At 46.0% G+C, this 18,431-nt stretch overlaps 1 protein-coding gene and 1 non-coding gene across 9 annotated transcripts in view; both read right to left on the bottom strand.

Annotated features, from left to right (window-relative positions):
- Positions 1–2,601: 2,601 nt before the first annotated feature.
- Positions 2,602–2,673, bottom strand: TRNAT-CGU (transfer RNA threonine (anticodon CGU)). Its single transcript has one exon. It is a non-coding gene; the product is annotated as a tRNA-Thr (tRNA).
- Positions 2,674–14,483: 11,810 nt separating this feature from the next.
- The window catches only part of RAB11FIP4 (RAB11 family interacting protein 4), a 128,156-nt gene continuing 124,208 nt past the window's right edge, over positions 14,484–18,431 (bottom strand). For all 8 annotated transcript variants that reach the window (XM_076353992.1, XM_076353994.1, XM_076353993.1 and 5 more), the window contains 2 exons: positions 18,149–18,292; positions 14,484–16,356 (listed from right to left, as the gene is read on the bottom strand). In XM_076353992.1, the coding sequence (XP_076210107.1) occupies positions 16,240–16,356; positions 18,149–18,292 (261 nt within the window). In that variant the 3' untranslated portion in view covers positions 14,484–16,239. The remainder of the gene's footprint in view (positions 16,357–18,148; positions 18,293–18,431) is intronic.

The following is an 18,431-nucleotide window of genomic DNA, read 5'->3' as shown; positions in this document are numbered from 1 at the left end:
GCTTGGACGTGATGAGCAGGACATTTTATATGGATTTTATTTTTAGGCTAGACTTTGCTCACACACAGGATCAGCTGACACAGTCGTCTTAGCCTGAGTGGCGCTCTGCTAATTTACATCAGTTGGGGTCTAGCTGTTGATTTCTAGCTTTGTTAACAAACTGTGCAGTGCTCCTGCCCCAAGTAAGGCAGGCCAAGCACAGCACACGCGCCAGGGGACAAAGACACGCATGGGGCCAGACTTTCACATCCTGAGCTCCTGCTGCAAGAATTCCCTCAGTTACCTAAGTAACCCGCAGCCTCCACTCTTGCCTGAGCCAGGGCTGTTAGTGGTTTGTCTTCAGGAGGCTCAGCACAGCATCTTGCCCTGGTGTAAACTTCACATATGAGCCCGGAGGCACAGCTCCATTCCTTCTAATAAGCCAACCAGAAATTTTCAGAGGTGACAAACTGCTTCAAAAGCTGCACCTGTTCAAACGTGGTATTTATAGCACAGCTTCCATCCATTTTTTCCTGTACAGGAACACCTCCTTGTCTTCCTCTGGACTTTCTTGACTACTACAACCAACACATTATTTTTCAGTCATACTTTGGGGTGAGCAGGGGCCTGTATCACACACCAGGACTCTGCTGTGCTGAGCAAAACCAACAGCCCTAAAAAGATGGTCCTGAAGACTGGAAAAAAATACCTGTGCCCTGGGATCAGTGTGTCTGTGAAGAGCTGGGGAGCCTTGAAGACCACAGTGTGAGCAGGATGGCACACAGAGAACCACACGTTACTGAACAGAAAGAATCTGGGCAGGTGAGCTCGTTCCAAGAGTGAAGATGCACAACAGTAGTCCTGGCACAGAGCTTTCCTGTGGGCCCCTCCCTGAGGAGCTGGGCAAAAAGCCTGCGAAGGACCTTCCTCACAAGACACCCGGGAGTCGGAAGCGAATATTCCAGTTCTGCAGAGACTGAAGTTAAGCAACTGGTAAGCTGCCTGGATGTGGTATGGCCACAGAGGAGAGCAATGCCAGAGCTTTATTGAAATATCTGGCTCTTAGTCCTGGGTTTGTGGCGCATGTTTGGGCAAGACTCAACTGCTCGGCAGTCTTGAGTCTTCCAGGACGGCAAGCCTGTTTCAGGGAGGACCTCAGTTTCACAGATGGTTTCAACCAGAAACAAACCCACAGAGTTCTGAAATTCTCTGCAAAAGCTGCAAGACAGCTTTTGAATCATTAGCAACATTTTGGTTTGACATTCTGATGTGAGACACTGTAGAATTAAAAAAAAAAAAACAAAACCAGTCAAAATAGGGTGTTTCAAAGCTGGAACTTCCGTCCCCAAAAGCCTCCAACAAAGTTGACAGGATTTTAACAGCACTGCATTTTCCAAGTAAAATGGTGTCTACATTTTTCTAAACAAGTTCTAAACTGCATTTGCTGTTTTTATATCAAAATGTACTACAGCTTTTTTTGTGGCTTGTTAATAACATACTGTACAACCATTTTGTACAAACCTCCCCAAACACCTTACACACACACACACTTCCAATACCTATTGAGAAAGACAAATAACCTCCTACCCCGTCCGTCCCAGGCTAAGTATGGCACATTAAAGAGCAAAAAACCAGCTTTTTCTAAGCATCAAAGGAAGCAGCTAGTTTTTTGGAAGAGGCTACTCAGCTCTACCCAGATATCTGGCTATTGTGATTTTGCAGTGAAATGACTATTTTTTACATATTTGAAGCTGTCTGAAAGCAGCAATAATCAAAGTGATGTTATACAGAGCCAGCAGAAATGCCTTGCACATGTGTAAATCTTCGCACAGCTTTATGTATTAAGAACCAAGCAACCCAACCAAGGTCAATTCTGGTGTAAACGGTACAACTGCGCTAAGCTTTTCATAGCTGTATTTGTTTATTCCAGGATTCGGCCTCCCTCTACCATTTAAGGACTCTACACGCGAGAATTACATCAAAACCAGCACGTAGAGAGGAAGTAACAGCAAGAGGGATTCATCACTTCCAAGCTCACCAAACACTTCCTCCACAGCAATGCAGCGCAAACAACAGTTTAACTGTGATTCATTGCATTCACGACAACTGTCCTGAAGCAAAATACAGCGAAATCGCTCCTGCAGACGGGGTTTCTGTGCTCCCTTAGCACAGGTGTGATGCACAGCAGAGCACGTCCGCGTCAGGGCGGAGGCTCCCGAGGAGGTCCCGGGGCGCGGGGCTCTGCCCCCGCCTCCCTCCCCGCAGCCAGGCTGCACGCCCTGTATTGGAGCCGGCCAACCCACGGCCTGCATCGATGCCACCCGTGGGCTCCCCACCACGCCCACGGCCTCCCCACCGGCTCTGTGGCAAAGACCCGTGGGGACCGCGGCCGCCCCGCGGGGCCCAGGGTGGAAATCCACGGGGATTGCGGCCACCCACTGGGCCTGTCGCTGCGCTCCCCGGGATCCGCAGCTTCCCCACGGCGCTGGGCCGCGGGGCTCGCTGGGAGCACGGCGAGGGCCCGGAGCGGAGCTCCGCGGCCAAAAGCAAAAAGGGGCCGCAAACGAGACGGCGTCCGCGGCCTCCCGCGGCGGGGCTGCCAGCGCACCGCGCTGCCTCGGCAGGCACGGACGGGGTTCGAACCCGCGATCTTCGGTTTACGAGACCGACGCCTTACCACTTGGCCACCGCGCCTGACGGGCTAAAAGCACCCGCGCGCCGCCAGTGGAAGCCAGCGAGCGGCCCGGCCCGGCCGCCTGCCCCGGGGAGCTTGCCGGCGGCGGGACGGGACGGGGCGGGGCGGCCCGGACCCCCGCCGGGCCCCCGCCGAAGCCCCCCGCCGAGCGGGAGGAGGCCGCAGCATCGCGGGATGGGGCAGGGCCGCCCGCCCGGTCGGTGGTGGCTCCTGCAGGCACGTGCGGGCGCTGGGTGTCTCCGGGGCAGCGGCGGGGCGGGGAACCGGGAACGGGCGGCGGCGGCCCTGCGGAACCGCCCAGGCCGGTGGGACGGGAGTACGGGCGGGTCGTGCCCCAGCGCATCGCCCGTCGGCTGCCGGGGATCGGTGGCCGGGCCCTTCCCCGCCTGCAGAGCTCAGCTGTCCCCCTGCCCCCTTCTCCCTGGGGCGAGATTCCTCAGAAACCCTTTTCTGCTAAAATCACCCGTGCGGTATTCCCCGCGGCTGACCCTTCCCACCGGCTCTCCGGCATCATCAGCGAGGGCAGCAATTTTGTTGCTCAAAAAAGGCCATTAAATTATTGGTGAACAGCTTTACTCTGTCACAAGAAACATCAGGAGTTGTTAACCAGGGGAAAGAAAAACAAATGTTCACCAATAATTTCGTGGTCTTTTTCCTTAGGGTTGCCTAAGGAAACAAACCGTAGCTATTTTGTATGAAAAAAAGTCTACTGCTAAGCTTACACATTCAGCCCCGTTGCTTTCCAGTGTCTGGCACCTGCTAACGAGAGAGTGTGCTGGTCCCATCTCCCAGTTTCAGGGGGAGGGAGGCTTCCCCCCAAAGCAAGAGCGACGGGAGCAAGCCCTGCTTGCAGCACGCCGTGCGGTGCAGTCCTGTGGTGGGACACAACCTCCCCCGGCAAGGCCCAGCACAGGGGGACCTGGCTGGGGCTCTCCCGGCCCAGCACGGCTCCCGCCGTGCGATTGCCGTAGCACGCGGCCTCCCACCACTCTCTGTGTGCCAAGCAACAGCGTTTCCACCCCTTCCCTTGGGACAATATCCGGCAATCTAACATGGTTTTGTGTCAGGAAGTGTTTCCTGATATTCAAACTGAATTTTCACATTTTACTTCAATCCCATTATCTTCTGTTTGCATAGTAAAATCATAATAGCATAAATCATAAATACAATACTACATTATTAATATTTCCTCCTTTGGGTTTCCAGCTACCAAATATTTAGTCTTATGGCTAATGCTTGGTTAAAACCCAAGAAATGAATCAGCTCTCATTTTTATCACCACTAGCTGTAGGGCAGGAGGGAAGAATTTGAAGGATGTGGTTTTGAACCATTATTTAGCTTTGCATTGAAGTTTCTCATTCTGGTTTCTAGTTTTCAACCATTGCCAGGCAGCAGAAAGTAACCTGGTATTTTTTGGCTTACATACTCCTCCTGAAAAACACAAACCAAACGAACCGAACAAAAAGAAAATAAAAAAATCCAAGCGCTATTAGAACCTACTACCAACCTGACATAATATAATCCCTCTGTTTTGCTTTATACCTATGAATTTGTAACCAGGCACCACTGCCTGTTTAATCAGATCCGAGTTACACAACCTTTATTACAAGAGCGCATGCTGCATTTGCAATGTGCTCATTGCACAAATAAATGAAACACGTGAGGTCTGAACAGCTCATTCAAAAGAGGAACAGTTGCTTTCCTAAGGGTAAGTCCCGTTTTTAGGTGCTAATACAAATATTGTGCCAAATATTTCCAAGCGGGTCTCTGATGCTAAGGCTTACTTTTTTGGATGCTACAATCGCTTGGGAAGCCGGCACCCCAGCGACACCCAGAGTAACTTAGCCGAAGAGAGCAGGAGGGCAGGAGCTACCGGGGCTGCAGAACTCGCGGCTGTTTTTCAGCCTCGTCCTGCACCCTCCGCGGCCCTGGACTTTGCGTTTCGGGTGGCCGGTGTTTAACCACATCCCCCTGCACATGGCAGCCCTGGCAGCGCTCCCCCCGCGCCTCCCTCCCTCCCTCCCTCCCTCCGGCAGCGGCGATGCGAAGAGCCCGGCCGTCCTCTGCCGGGGGAAAGCTCCACTGCACCCACCGCCCGGCCCCGCTGCTGCCCTGCGCGGGGGACGCCGAGGGGCTTCAGGGCCGCACCTTTAACCCACGCTTACGCAGCATTTCCACGGATGACAGCAAACTCCTCTGCTGCTGCTTTTCTTCAGGGCAACCCCCCCAATTCGTTGCTTTGCATGGCCAGGGCTCGGCTCCGTGGTCCACGCTTCGATCCAAGAGGCTAAAGGACAGGCTTGGTCGGGGCTTACTTCCCTGCCGCACGGGACAAGTGCTCGGGCAGACCGGAGGATGACCGAAGGGCTGAGAGGAACCCTGCCCGGTGACCGTTCAGGTTTTAAATCAAAGCCTGAGCACACTGAGAAAAGCCACACAGTGGCCGAGACAGACAATGTTTCCTAAAACACAACCTGCAATTTGCTTGCATCACAGTACAGCCTTATGTTACGCGCTGTTGCATCAAAATATTAACTACCTTGGTCTGTTAGCAAGCTAAGGCACAAAGATCTTGGTGTGAGGGAATAAGGGTTTAAGCACTATGCCAGAAGACATGCTTACACATTATCCCTGCAAATTCATTTTAAAATCACCATTAACCCAAATAGTTATGGTTATACATCTGGGACAATCTTCAGTTTACTAGTCATATGCGCTAACCCCTTTTTTGCATCCAAAAAGCAGCTGGCTCCAAGGACAAAACTTACCCCGAGTTATGCAAGCTAGGAGTGTCCCTGCTGCATTACGTGGGTCAAAAGACGTTTAGAGCGGAGTGACACATCCCAGACCCCTGTCTGCCATCAGAGAACTGGGAAAACGTTGTAACACGGGCCATCAAGAACAGCAAACAGAGCAAGGGAAAGCATCAAAGTCACAGTTTTGAGACTGCTATGCTGAACAAAATGTGTCTGCCAAGACAACATGAGGAGATCAGAGCCTGCTGCCAGACTACAGGAGTTGGCCAGTGTACTCACATGAGATGTATTTCCTCTTTGTAATGGCTCTCCTTGCCACCGTCCAAGTTTTCAGGAGTCAGAACTCCTGCAATCTATTTCCTATTCTGCTACTGCCTCATTTAACCTCTGTCTGGCTTCAAACACACTTTCCCTCCTCCCTTCCCCCAAAAAAGATAAGAGCAAGATAACAATCACCTCCCAGGGAGTTCTGAGCTTTAATTCCTGGCTGCAAAATGACCCAAGGGTCTCGGCTCCCCCCAGCCCAGTAAGAACAGCATCATTTGTTAGAAACTATTACAGACTTTGTGATACATAGTGTTGATGCATTCCTATCCCCAGAGTAACAGCTGATTGACTTTCCCAGCGTGTCTTTCTTGCGTACCAGTGAGTAATTGATCTGGAAGTAGGTCAGTAGTACAGCACGTTAGCCTGAGCTTCTGAGATTTGGGAACAAAAATGCTCTGTCTCTCCCTGGTGAAGTGGTTTAGCATACACATCGGGGAGCTTGCTTTGAGCCTGCTGTTATAAATCTGAATATCCAACATCTCGGTGCCACGAGGAGTCTGGGAATGGGGAAGCCTGAGAAGATAACATGCGGGTAAGTTGTTCCATGGATTATTCATACACTGTCTTTGCTCTGATTCCCCAAATATCTGTACCCACTGGGAGAAAAGCTGCCCAGCAACCACATGGGGTGATACTGTAAAAGACACATACCAGGTTTAGAAACTACTGACAGCCAAATCAAAGCAGTTTGCAACACTATAATCACTTGAAGATCATCAAAATGCTTTTTAAAAGGAAAACATTTGCCCTGCAAGGCTTGAACTGATCAGTGAAGTCTTTTCAAAATTCCCTTTGCCCCTCTCCCTTGCTTCGAGCCCAGCTGGAGGCAGAGAGCTTACCACATTAGACTCCACTTCAGATTTTAAGTAATACAACACAGGCCTGGTTCTCTGGCTTTACATGTTTCACCATCATTCACACGGGTGCAAAACGGTCACATTTTTTTACATCAAGGGCACAAGTGACACCTGATGAAGAAGCAGGATGAGGGTGGGAGCAGTAGCTTTTCAGGAGGCAAACTTTAAACCCTCTAACCCTCCTATGGAAGCACAGCCGTGAGCCATCCGCACCCTGCGGCCATGTCAGTGTGGGCTTTGCTGGCATTTCCAGCCTAACTCTGATAGTTTCCCTCTGACACGCTGTTGGGCAGGTAGGACGGGGCAGCGAGCTGCACAGGGCTGCTTGAGGAGATGCTTCACCCCAGGAGTCTCCCCAAGACACCACAGAAAAGCCCCATTTTTCCCAGTAAGAAGCACCCAGCACCTCTGTAGGCTGACTGTGGCTGCCCCTCTATCAGCAGCATTTTCCCAAACTAATGGACCCCTCTTTTCGGTAACGGTGCCCACAGACACCAGCCCCGGGGCCGGCTGCCCCTGAGGTGACTGTGCCCATGGCACTCTCCCCTCACTCCACACAGACTCTCGCAAAAAGTAGCCTTGAACCTAAACAACTAGTCACTTACTAGGTTACTTTTTTACTCTAGCAGTTAAAATAAAGACCAGAGAAGAGGCCAGCAGGTCTGGCAGCTCAAAGAGGAGAAGAAAAAAAAAATTACCTCAGAGCGTTGGTAAGGGGGCCCTGCAGGCACCGGTGCGTCCTCTGCCTTCCCGCCTCACAACAGAGCCTGTTTTGCTGGGGATGGTGACTTGGTGAGTCCTGGCCCAGGCCCGCACCAGACCGAGGGCCTCCTTTTGTCCCCACTGCCTCCACGCGCTGTACCGGCGACGGACCCCAGCTCCCAGCCGCTGCCTGAGGTTTCTCACCGCCACCCTGGCCCCTCGTGGGCAAACTTTGCTGTCCCGCCCCCAGGAGGGCTCAATCCAAGCACACCTGGGAGCAGCAGCTGCTCCTGGGTACTTGGCGACGGGCAGGCCACCGCCAGGCCTCTTCCTGGCACAGGTGAGCAGGGGGAAAGCTGTTGCCTTTAGTTTAACTGTGAACGTCCTCTCTCCAGCGCCCCGTGGGCATGCCCTGGGGTGGTCAGTGCTGGCCACGCAAGGTCGGACTGTGCACCAGCGCCAGACACCCCCGAGGACGTGGCTTCAGGCTGTGCCCTCCCCGCGGCAGCTCGCTGCTCCCCGGGAAAGGAGTCAGAGCACATGCTCATTAGCCACACGGGTCAGTAAATAATTATGTTTAAGTCAGATTAAAAAGCTGGCTCCAAATCCTGCAAACAGCTCACAGCTGGAGTTCCCATCAACTGAGAAGGGGAGCGCTGTGGGTGGAGAGATTAACGGGTCGGTCCCATGAAACTTCGGCATTATGTATCCCACAAAGCTCTTGGAAATTTAACATCGTTGTGGCTGTCAGATAAGGCACGTACTGAGACAAACTCATTCCCTACTGACATCCGTGTAACTCGGCCAAAGCTAATGAAGTTGGCATTTGGGCAGGCGAAAGCAGAACTGTGCAATCCTTCTTTAAATGAAGTACAGAAATAGAGGTGGGTATACACCGCGTGTGCCAGGGATGCAGCGTAAGGAAGGACATTGAATCAGTCACCCACTACAGACAACGTTTTAGTCATGCAGGGAAAGCAAATAATTTATTTACATATCTGATTGTACATTACAGCTACCTGAAAGGATCCACATCAGCAAGGACAGCTTTATTGTCCCCAGGAAGTATTTCAAGAAAATACAGAGAAAATAGTGTAATGGCACATTGCAACAGTACTGACATCACTTCACTTGTGTTGTAAATTACAGAACGAGATTAAAAATAGTCATATGCCACTTTTGCTGACTTTTTTTTAGTTTTTTTCAGTAACAATGGAGCGAGTGGACTTTGCTCATTTTCGTACCAAGCAGCCTTTGAAGTAAAAAATAAAAACACCTCCTTGCTTCTAAGGCAGCTTTAAAATCTGTCAAGTGGATGCCAAATTCAGTTAAAAAAAATCTGCTCCATGAGGATGGAACATATTGTTTTACAGATCAAAACTTTGTGTTTTGGGAGATTTAGGGGATATTGATGATTCCGTTCTTGTGACTTACCACAGTTTATTATCTTGCTGTGTCCAGGGGCCGTGAGCGGGGTATTGATAAACCACAAGGTGCGAGAGAGGGAACAATTCAAGCATCTCACCAGATGAGGGGGTCAACAGTCAAGAAATTAAAGTACCAGCTCAACAAGAGGTTGGTGGGAGGGGAGGACACTTCTAGGACCAGGTCCCTGGTTGCCGGAGTTACAGATGGCCCAGTCTCACAATGCATCTATTTAGCTTCCCAAATGCTGCAGGAGAGTGCTGTGCTACAAATCCCAAGGGAAGGAGTTTATTCCGCAGTTGCCGAAATGTGAAAAGTGAGACACCCAATTTCTCACATCTGCAAGAGGAAGATCTCCAGTCATGCAGATCCAGGGTCTGTCCTTAGAAAAGCTTAGAAAAGCTGCCACAGAAGCCAGTGAGGGAACAGAAGTAATCTAAAGCATTTTACCCTCTCTCAGAAGGAGAGTCTGTTAATCGGTAATGCTATTTCTCTTTCCATTTCAATGGGCAAAGTAAATCACTTGCCCATTCCCACAAAAATAATCCCAGAACTGAAGTTAACCTGAAACGGGCAACGTGTTCAAATGAGATTCTGGTCTGATTTCCATTTCAAGTGTAAAAAGAAGCAAATTGGCTTTAGTGTGAATAAAAACTATAATCGCCAAGTCAGGACCGTAACATTTAGTTAGGTGTTTTATTATTTTGAATTAACTGAAACCAACAAGTGGATAGAATTGGTCTTGTAATGATACTAGAGCAATAAATATGGGGAGTGCGTGTGTGACATTGCCTTACAAAAGAGACCAGCCACCTGACACATTATTTCTAAAACAAGACAAAGAACTGCTAATTATGTTAAATTTCATTTGCTACATAATTTAGACCATGACATAGTGCTTCTAAAAAAACCTGTACAAAATGAGTATTTTTTACATCTCAGAGGCACATGAATACAAATCTGATCTATTTTATATATACACATGTACATTACATGAAAACCAGAGATGAAGATCAAATGAAAAAAGCGTATATAAAAAGTGCCCAAAACAGGAGATAAAATGTGAAAATAAAATGTATCCTCACAACAGAGAAGTAAAAGGCACAAGTACTAAAATATGTAATGATGCAAAAAATCTAAGTACAGTCTGTGCAACAAAGCAAAACAAATGGCTCCCACAACTGATTTTACAGTAATTCTCAAAATATTTCAGTATTTAAACATACCGTCAGTGCAACATTTACTGCCCTGTAGCGTACTAAAGCGTTCACATGATATGAAATTCTTGGTTCCCCTTCTGACTTCCTTTCTCCAAAGCCAGAATAATTTAGCTATGGATAAGGTATTAAATAAAATGGGGCTGACGTTGGGTAGCGTAAGATCACTGCTCCAACCGCCTGGGTGGAAGAGTAACTGCACCCTTTACCGTCTCCGTGTTGAATGTGTGTCTGCCAGAACAATCACCTCCGCGCCCTTCGGCAGGGCACAACAGGCTTTACGGGGGTTTGCCGGGGTGAATGTCACTCTGCTGGGAAGAGTGATGCGAAAGCTGGCAGTGCAGATGTCACAGCTGCACCACTAAGGACACCTACATAAAAAAGAAATACAGATTCTAGGGGTAGGTGTCCAAACTATACCAAAGTAGTCCATGTTTGTTAATATATGTTTTCATTAGGTTTAAGGCTTAAGTAAAACCTAATCTCTCTCTAATTATATGTTTGAATAGGTACTGCTTTCGCAGTTGAACAAAACTTTGAAACTTAAGCCAGTAAGCTAAAAAAAAAAAAAGAAAAAGTTTGAGGAACATGATGTGGCACTGTCAGCTGGCTCCGCACTGCGATGAACTATGGTACAGTGACCCTAGTTGCAGACATTTCTACCTTAATGGGCTGCTGTCATTACCTGTAAGGTACGCTTGCTAGGCTAAGCTAGTAGGGCTGTGCCTTGCAAACAGAGTGTATAAGTACAGCATGCAATTGGATAGCTATACAGAATCAAGGCAAAACTTACGGGGACGTCCCAATGATGCCTTACCTGGATGAACTTCAGGCTTGTTCACCCTACGTGCTTGCATACCATGAGAATCAGCTACAACATTTTGTCACGTAGATAGGACACAACTTGTCTTCAGGACCGCACAAAAGGCATGGACAGGGACTGGCCTGGTATAAAGCCAGGGCTAAAATTACTCGTCTCAGTAGCTAAAGCCGTACTGAAGCCAAGAATATTGTGTTTGTCCCTCCCACCCGCTTAAAGTGGCTGCCCCAAGGCACACAGGCACTCTAACAGCAGGCACAGAGGCTGGGGACAAGACCAAGAGTGTAAAGGTTAACAGAAGATATAGTGGGGAAGAATCCCACAAAGAAACAACTCTCTTGCACACCAGACCAACTCCCAGTGCAGGATTACAGGATTCAGACCAAACCCCTACTGCAATCCTTATCAAACTCTAAAGGCACATGCAGAGTTTCATTAAATAAGAAACCCACACATGCTTCAACAGCAAACTGCTCCTAGGATCAATATTTTGGATTGAGAAATACTGAGAAAACAACCCTGAGGATGCTGCAAAGGAACAAAATGCCAGCAACTGTTGAACAATATCCTTTAAAATCAGCCGTGTTACATCACCTGTCATGCCTTCTTGACAATATTCCTTGAATAACAAATGACATAACAAGAACACGAGCATTGCTACTTACACCAGAACCAGTCCAGGAACTGCTCAGTTAAAGCTTGAGCCAGTTTTCACTCAGATCAATATAAGCCAAGCCACTGATTTGGCAAGTGTTTGATCAGCTGCTACTTCCTTCCTTCCTTGGAAAAAATCCCTCAGACCACAACTTACAGTATTTGTTTTAAGAGAAAACCACTGTATATTCACTGCCATTAAAGAAGAAAAAAAAGTATTCGTTTATTTGTAAATTCTGTTTCTTAGATTCATCACATCATTAGCACTCTGATGCAGAGACCGCTGAACAGTGACTGATGTAGCAGGCCACAATGTATGTTTATATATTAGCTTCGAAGCCTTCAATTACTAACCAGATTAGGGAGCCTAAATACTATCGGCCAAGATTCTCTCTGGAGAGTAATGCAGTTCTACTAAAGTAAACTTTTGCTGCATTCAGACAGCAAAATATTTGTTGATACACATATCTTTGAGAATTAATGACACTCTGTTCAACTCCCTACAGAGCTGGCTGAGAAACATCAGAATTTCTCTCAAGACCATAGAAGGAAAGTTGGCAGCAAAAGTTTATTGGGTCGGGTTTTTTTTGAGACTTGCTACAAATTTGCATATTAAAACCTCCTTAAAAATAGATGGGATGGTTACAGTTTGTCACTATTGCACTTCAAAACATGACAAATTCTCAAACAGCTTGAGTCTTTAATAGAAGTTATTCAAAAAGCTGAAAAATACTCTTTTGATGTCAAGAGAATTTTGAATCAGCATCACACTCCGAAACCAGAACTAGGCAGCAGCTGAAGACTGATGTCTGGAGGGAAGCAGCCAGTATCAGAAAAATCTCGAGAGACTACATTTCAGGTACTCTTCAGTGCAAGTTTTGAAAGAGATTTTTTCTGCAGTAGCTTGTGTGTGGGATTAGCCTGATGAAGGACAGCTTCTAGCCAGAAGCAAGTCATTTTTTTCCACTGTACAAAAATACCTGCAGTGGTTTGCAACTGGTTTGACCAGAATATCACTTAGCTTTTCACAATCTACAGTAGGAAGAACTAAGGAGCAGATCAAGATACAGTACCTTTGATTGTGTTTGCATCCCCGAGGGTTAAATGAGAAGCATGGTTTTGACACAAGAATGTTTACCGCATTTGAGTATTGCTAGAGTGAGATGATACCACATTTCTGTGTGTGAAGTTATTTACCCAGGGAAGTGAAGCCGTTGTTCCACTAACAGTAAGACTGACACAGAGGCAGACTACTTCCCCAGCTGGCCTGTGAGCACAAAGGAAGCTCACAGTAAAGAAATAAGAAATTTATCAGAGCATAGACACTGAAACCGGTGCCTCCCTATCTCCCACATCTCCTGTCTGTTCTGCCAATGTGTCTGTCTGACACTTGATCAAAATATGCACTCTCTGCAACATCGATATCAGATTACTCTTCTCCCTGCCCCAGTGACCCATCAAGTGATCCCTTATTACCAAGTTACCTGCATGTCATAAAATGTGATGACTTCTTTTCTGGGATAGAAGAGTTCTCCAAGGCTTGGACTGCAAGACAGGTTGGTCTATTATCTGTAGTTATGGTAGTTACTCAGTCTAAAAATGCAATTGCTAATTAGTATTTTTAGAGGTGGATACCTTAGAGGAAAATGTATCTGCCAGTGAAATGCCTCCCCCACCTCCAGCTCACATTGTTTGTCAAACATAGCAAGTGTCTGGATATGTATTTGAACAGTAACAGAAAGCAGTGCCATGCCGAAGGCCCCACAGGACCAGAAGTGTAAGTCCTTTATGCAATAAAAACAAAGCTACAAACACCACCAACATGGTGGTAAGACAACTCTTCAAATGCAAACACTGGACAAGGAAGAGCTTCTAAATGCTAAAGCAGCTGGGTACAGAGCTAAACAAGATGACCTGCAAGTCTTTAGAAAATTCACTGCTGGGTACCCCTGGCTAGAGTGCTGCTTTCAGGATTTCAGCTAGATTTAGTGACTATTTGTCACTATTAGTGACTATTCATCTCTTACATATAGTTACCTGCACAAAAACTTGGCTACCTCTATGACCAGGTCTTCTTCTGATCACATCCACCGGCTTTTGCGGTCTCAGTGAAGTAAGCCAGGCTCTCTGCTTCCCAAACGCTCAGCATTATTTTCAGTGAAATAGTCCTCAACATTTGATGTTTGACCCTATCAGGAATAGGTTTTAGATTATTAAAATTCTGAAGCAGAGTCCAGTTTACCTCAAAATATTTAGGGGAAAACATTCGGTCACCAGTCTGACCTGCAGCAGCTTCACTCTTATTTAAATCCACTGCATGAGAGCAGGACAGAAGTGTAACTTACCAAACAAGAGTTAGCTGCAGTAGCAGGGCTGCTGGCTCACCCAGCCCTGCTTGGCACAGCAGGTTAGCAACAGCCACCTGACAATTTGAAACAGTTCTCTATGGCCTATAAAAAGAGCGAAGTCCTTGGCACAACCCACAAACAGCACCACGCAGAGAGAAATGCCGCCACTAAAGCGCAGGTGAAGAGTCCTGTAGGCAGGGAGCTGTAGGTAGCACCAAGCTGGCTTAACTGTTCCTCTCCTACCTTCTGAGTGGCACATCCAGAAGCAGCAACGGGTGGGAAAGACGTGTGTGTGGGGTGTCCATGGTGTCCCACCTGCTTCTCCACAAACAGAAGCTGCTGCCATTTAGCACAGGACATTTTACACCATCGCCAGGTGGCAAAGGAGTAGTCTTTAAATCCCTTCCTCCAGATGACCCTAGAGCCTCAGGAAACCAGCCCTGAGACATCACTGTTTGAACAAGGCTGTAGCATTTCTCCCAGAGCACTGAAGTCCTACAGACATCTTTGTGCGCTGGGATGTTGTGTCCCACAGTTACTCCTCTGGTCCCTCTCGCTTTCCAGTTACTTTAACACCCACCTAATGCAGATACATAGAAACAAACTGGTTTTATTTTCTTGCCTTCAAGAAAGCCTGATTTCAGTACTTGCCCCCCCTTCCCATCACTCCGGTAACACATCACTGAAGGCAAGAGCACAGAGATTGCAGAAAAATATATATATATATTTACATCCATAACTGAATACATGTTTTATGTATTCAAATTCAGGAAAAAAGCATCACATATACACACCAAGATACACCAAGAGAATACTAGGGGCAAGACACTGCCAACAGCAAGAAATACACAGAAAAGCACAGTCATTGCTACTGTAACATTCTTCTGGGGAGTGTATTCAATAGAGGAAACATCTCTATGCATTGGGGAAAGCCAAATACTTGGGCCTATTTTTCTGTGCCAGTTGGTGTGAATCAAGAGTGTGAGATTTTTACTTTTAAAAAAGTGCATGGAATAATTTTTTTTTTTTTAGCATTCAACTATCCAAACAATTCCATAAGCTCCTTATATAAGCTACATTATTAATTAAAAAGGTCCTAGCCCTACAGTACACAGATCCAGCTCAGGAGAACACAGGCACATGTTGAAGTCCATCCCTATTTAAGGCAGCATTTAAGCATACACTCAACTTTAAAGCTTATGTTCTGTCCTACCGACTTCTATGAGCAGTCACAGTACACATTTAAAGTTAAGCACCTGCACAACTGCTCATCTAAATCAGGATGCGTTCCCTATTCAGAGCTTTAGATATGCATGTGTGTACTCAGTCTGGATTGGCAACTTCTGCAAGACCAAGCTCTTTTTCTTTTTACTGCCCTATAGGTAAAAGTCACTCCGCATCAGACTCCTCTCCACCACTGTGTTAGGACCCAGCCGGTCCTCTCCACAGCTTGCCCACAAAATGTCAATCTCAAAGGAGTGCAGTGTGTCTGGGGTGGGAAAGCAACTCAACATGTAACTTCAAGGGCTGCTCGTCCTCCCCCTGAAGTGGGCTATTTCATGCGATTTTTCTTTTTTTGTTCCGTATCTTTTTTTGTAGGAACTAGAATGTGTTCCTTCAGTGAAATCTTTAAAATTAAGGGTGAGGGGAAGGGGCGGGATCCCAGAATTCATCTTAATGGCCCATGATAAACCCCTGAAAATAGGGGAACAGATTTGAAGAGCTTCTTAGCCTCAATGCTACAGGGACCCTGGCATAAAAAAAAATACACATGCACACATACTAGAGAGCAGGCTGGCTCAGAGCATCCCAAAGCAGGCTCCAAAGTGATCTTACATAAAAAGCACTTTGTGCTGACAGTGGCAAACAAGTGGATGGTGATTTTTCACAAATAGCAACAATTCTGCAGTATCTTCTTCTTCTTCCCTTTTACTTTGTGTCTTTCCCTTTCCCCAAAGTTTGTTTTATCCTATGTGTGGTTTAAGTACTAAAACTAAATTAAATAGGAAATTACACAGTCAGCACCAGTCAGGAACTGAACCTGGGTATGTTAGTTGGTTTGTGGTACCCAAATTCCTGGAAGAACGAAAGAACAATTCTTGCTCCTAAAGTTAGGGCCACATCCATATGTTTCCATTGTCTTTTTCACCTTTACAACTAGAGGTAGAGTCATTTTGTCCAGTATCTAAAACAGCATGATCCAGTTATATTGTTATTACATTAATATACAGTATCCATCTTATCACAGGTATTGAAAGTGCATGGAAAAAGTCTAACCAAGCCAATTCAATGACAAGTAACAGTGTACCAAACATCATATAAACACACCCGCGCACCCACACTCACATGTAGTGTATATATATATTTATAGATTAATTTACAGTATCAGAGTGTTGTTTAGATCCAGTGGCATGTGCAGAAATATCAGGCAGTTGCTGCTTTTCCTTCTCATGTTCTCTTCAATTCTTTATTTCCAAGATAGACGGGTTGTGGTCTAGGATTGCCAAAATAATCTTGTCCATATACTGTCGCAATCTGTAATTTATCTCTTCCTGTTCTTTAAGGGCTTCCATGAGCTGAAACACAACATTTCAAAGTTAGTCTTGAAATATTCTCACTAGTTTACGTAATAGCATGAAATTCAGACAGGAGAGAGACTAGCGCCTGCTCAGGATCACTAATTCCCTTCTGTGACAGGTATTCTACCTCTAGCTCATCCCTGTATCTCTATTAGAAACAATCTGTATGTTAAAGATCCTTACCATTAAGGAAGGTGATGAACTGTCATCACCAGGAATCTTTTGGCAGGTCATTTGTAACAAATTCTCCATCAAACACACCAATTCCTCCTGCATCCACACCACAGATGAGCTTCCTCATCTCAGTGCAAGAGCTTCATGATACTCAATTTTTTTCATATCTACTGAAATCTAAAGCACTTTGCATGAGAGGCTGCTGAACAGAACAAGGATTTCAGTGTGTTGCACTGGGAACAATACGGGCTGCCTCTGTATCATGTGCATACTCTCTCTCTCAAGAAAAACCTACCAAAAAACCCCAAAACAACACAGCTACGTACTCCTCAAGAACAACCCACTGAATATTCTATGTTCTATATTAAAGACGTTTCACTAGACCTTTGAGCTGTGAAAGGCCCCTCAAACTCTCCAAAGATGAAGACTGCTTGCTTTTTATACTCTGCACGTTTAATGCCAAGCTGACAAAGCTGCCCAGGAGTGTCAGAGCTCCAGATCCTCCTAAAGCTAATGTGATTTGGGTGTCCATTTCCATTAACCTTCATAAAAGTCCCACCCTGAACCTGCAGTTTCTTACCTTCATTTTGATTATACAGGAAAAATGGCACAACGGGAAAAGTTTATGCAGGTCGGTGAGGTTTACTAAGCCTGGGCCACAGTTGTAAGGCACTTTCCTCCTTTAGAGGGGGAGTGCTGGGTATTGCATGAGCCAGAGTCATGAGATCCAGAAGGAGAAATAAAGATTTGTCTTGACAATAGCAAAAGCCCAATTTGCTTTTACCTAATTAGAGTTCAACAATTAAACGGCCTTTCTTCACAGTGCTCTGCTTCAGCAAGAAACTCAAGCATGCACTTCACTTCAAGGGACTGCCCAGGAGCTAATGCTGACAGTGTCATTCAAGTACAGATTGGGTAAAAAGGTTTGTCTCAGGACTCCTCTTGAAGAAGAAGTGGGAAGTTCTGTCCAGAAGAAACAATTCCTTTTCATCTCCTTCATCACTAACCTGTCTGTTTCCCTGGAGCTCTTACATGTCCGTTGGCCTGATCTCACTATCTGTCCTGGAGCTTAAAGGAAGCTGTACCAGCTTGACTCAGCCCACGTACAAATGGGTCTCCTATAATATCTTCCAAAGCATTACCAGATTATTACTTGCACACTACCTACTTTCTCCAAGAATTCAGCTCTGCTACAGGGAATATATAGCTCAAATTTAGATCTAAGTGAGAGCTTGTTACTGAAGTAACTTAGAAATAAATCTAGAACAGAAAGTAAAAATTTAAGCAACTAGCTATGGTAATTTCTATATGAAATTAATGTCATAATAGCACAACACCCTATAAGACAGAAGATGTTAAAATACATCCATTGTAGAACAGTTCACTGAGATTCTAATAATTCAAATTTTTTGAGACACACAAATGGAAGAGTTATATTAAAAGAAGCATCCAAAACCACTGTTAGATTTAAGGCAATCTAACACTCTTGAACTCCTAGTAAAGCAGATTTTTCTGTTGTTCGTTTGTCAGCTTCAGACAGTTCAACCTTGACAGTTAATTACATTGAAAAATGCGTATTTTTGCATGTAGTACTTGATTAAAAAAGTGTTATTACCTCATCTCTTGACGCAGAATCAATTTCAGCAGCCAGTGACTGGGCTTTTGTTTGCGTTGCAAAGAGATTTTTAGCTTCATAAAGACTAAGACTTAGGATCTGTCCATTAAGATCATCATTTTGGTCACGAAGTTTCTGATTCTCCTATTTAAGGATGAAAAGACATTGCTTTTAAGTTCCTCCTACAAGGTTTCATTAAAAAATAAATACATTTTTAAAATCACAGGTAGCTTGCATGACAGAGTAAGGCTGCAAGCTAACAGCAACTCTCTTACCACTAGTG

Source organism: Aptenodytes patagonicus, chromosome 16 (genome assembly GCF_965638725.1).
Source record: "Aptenodytes patagonicus chromosome 16, bAptPat1.pri.cur, whole genome shotgun sequence".
NCBI classification, from domain to species: domain Eukaryota; kingdom Metazoa; phylum Chordata; class Aves; order Sphenisciformes; family Spheniscidae; genus Aptenodytes; species Aptenodytes patagonicus.
This window is presented reverse-complemented; position numbering and strand designations above follow the sequence as displayed.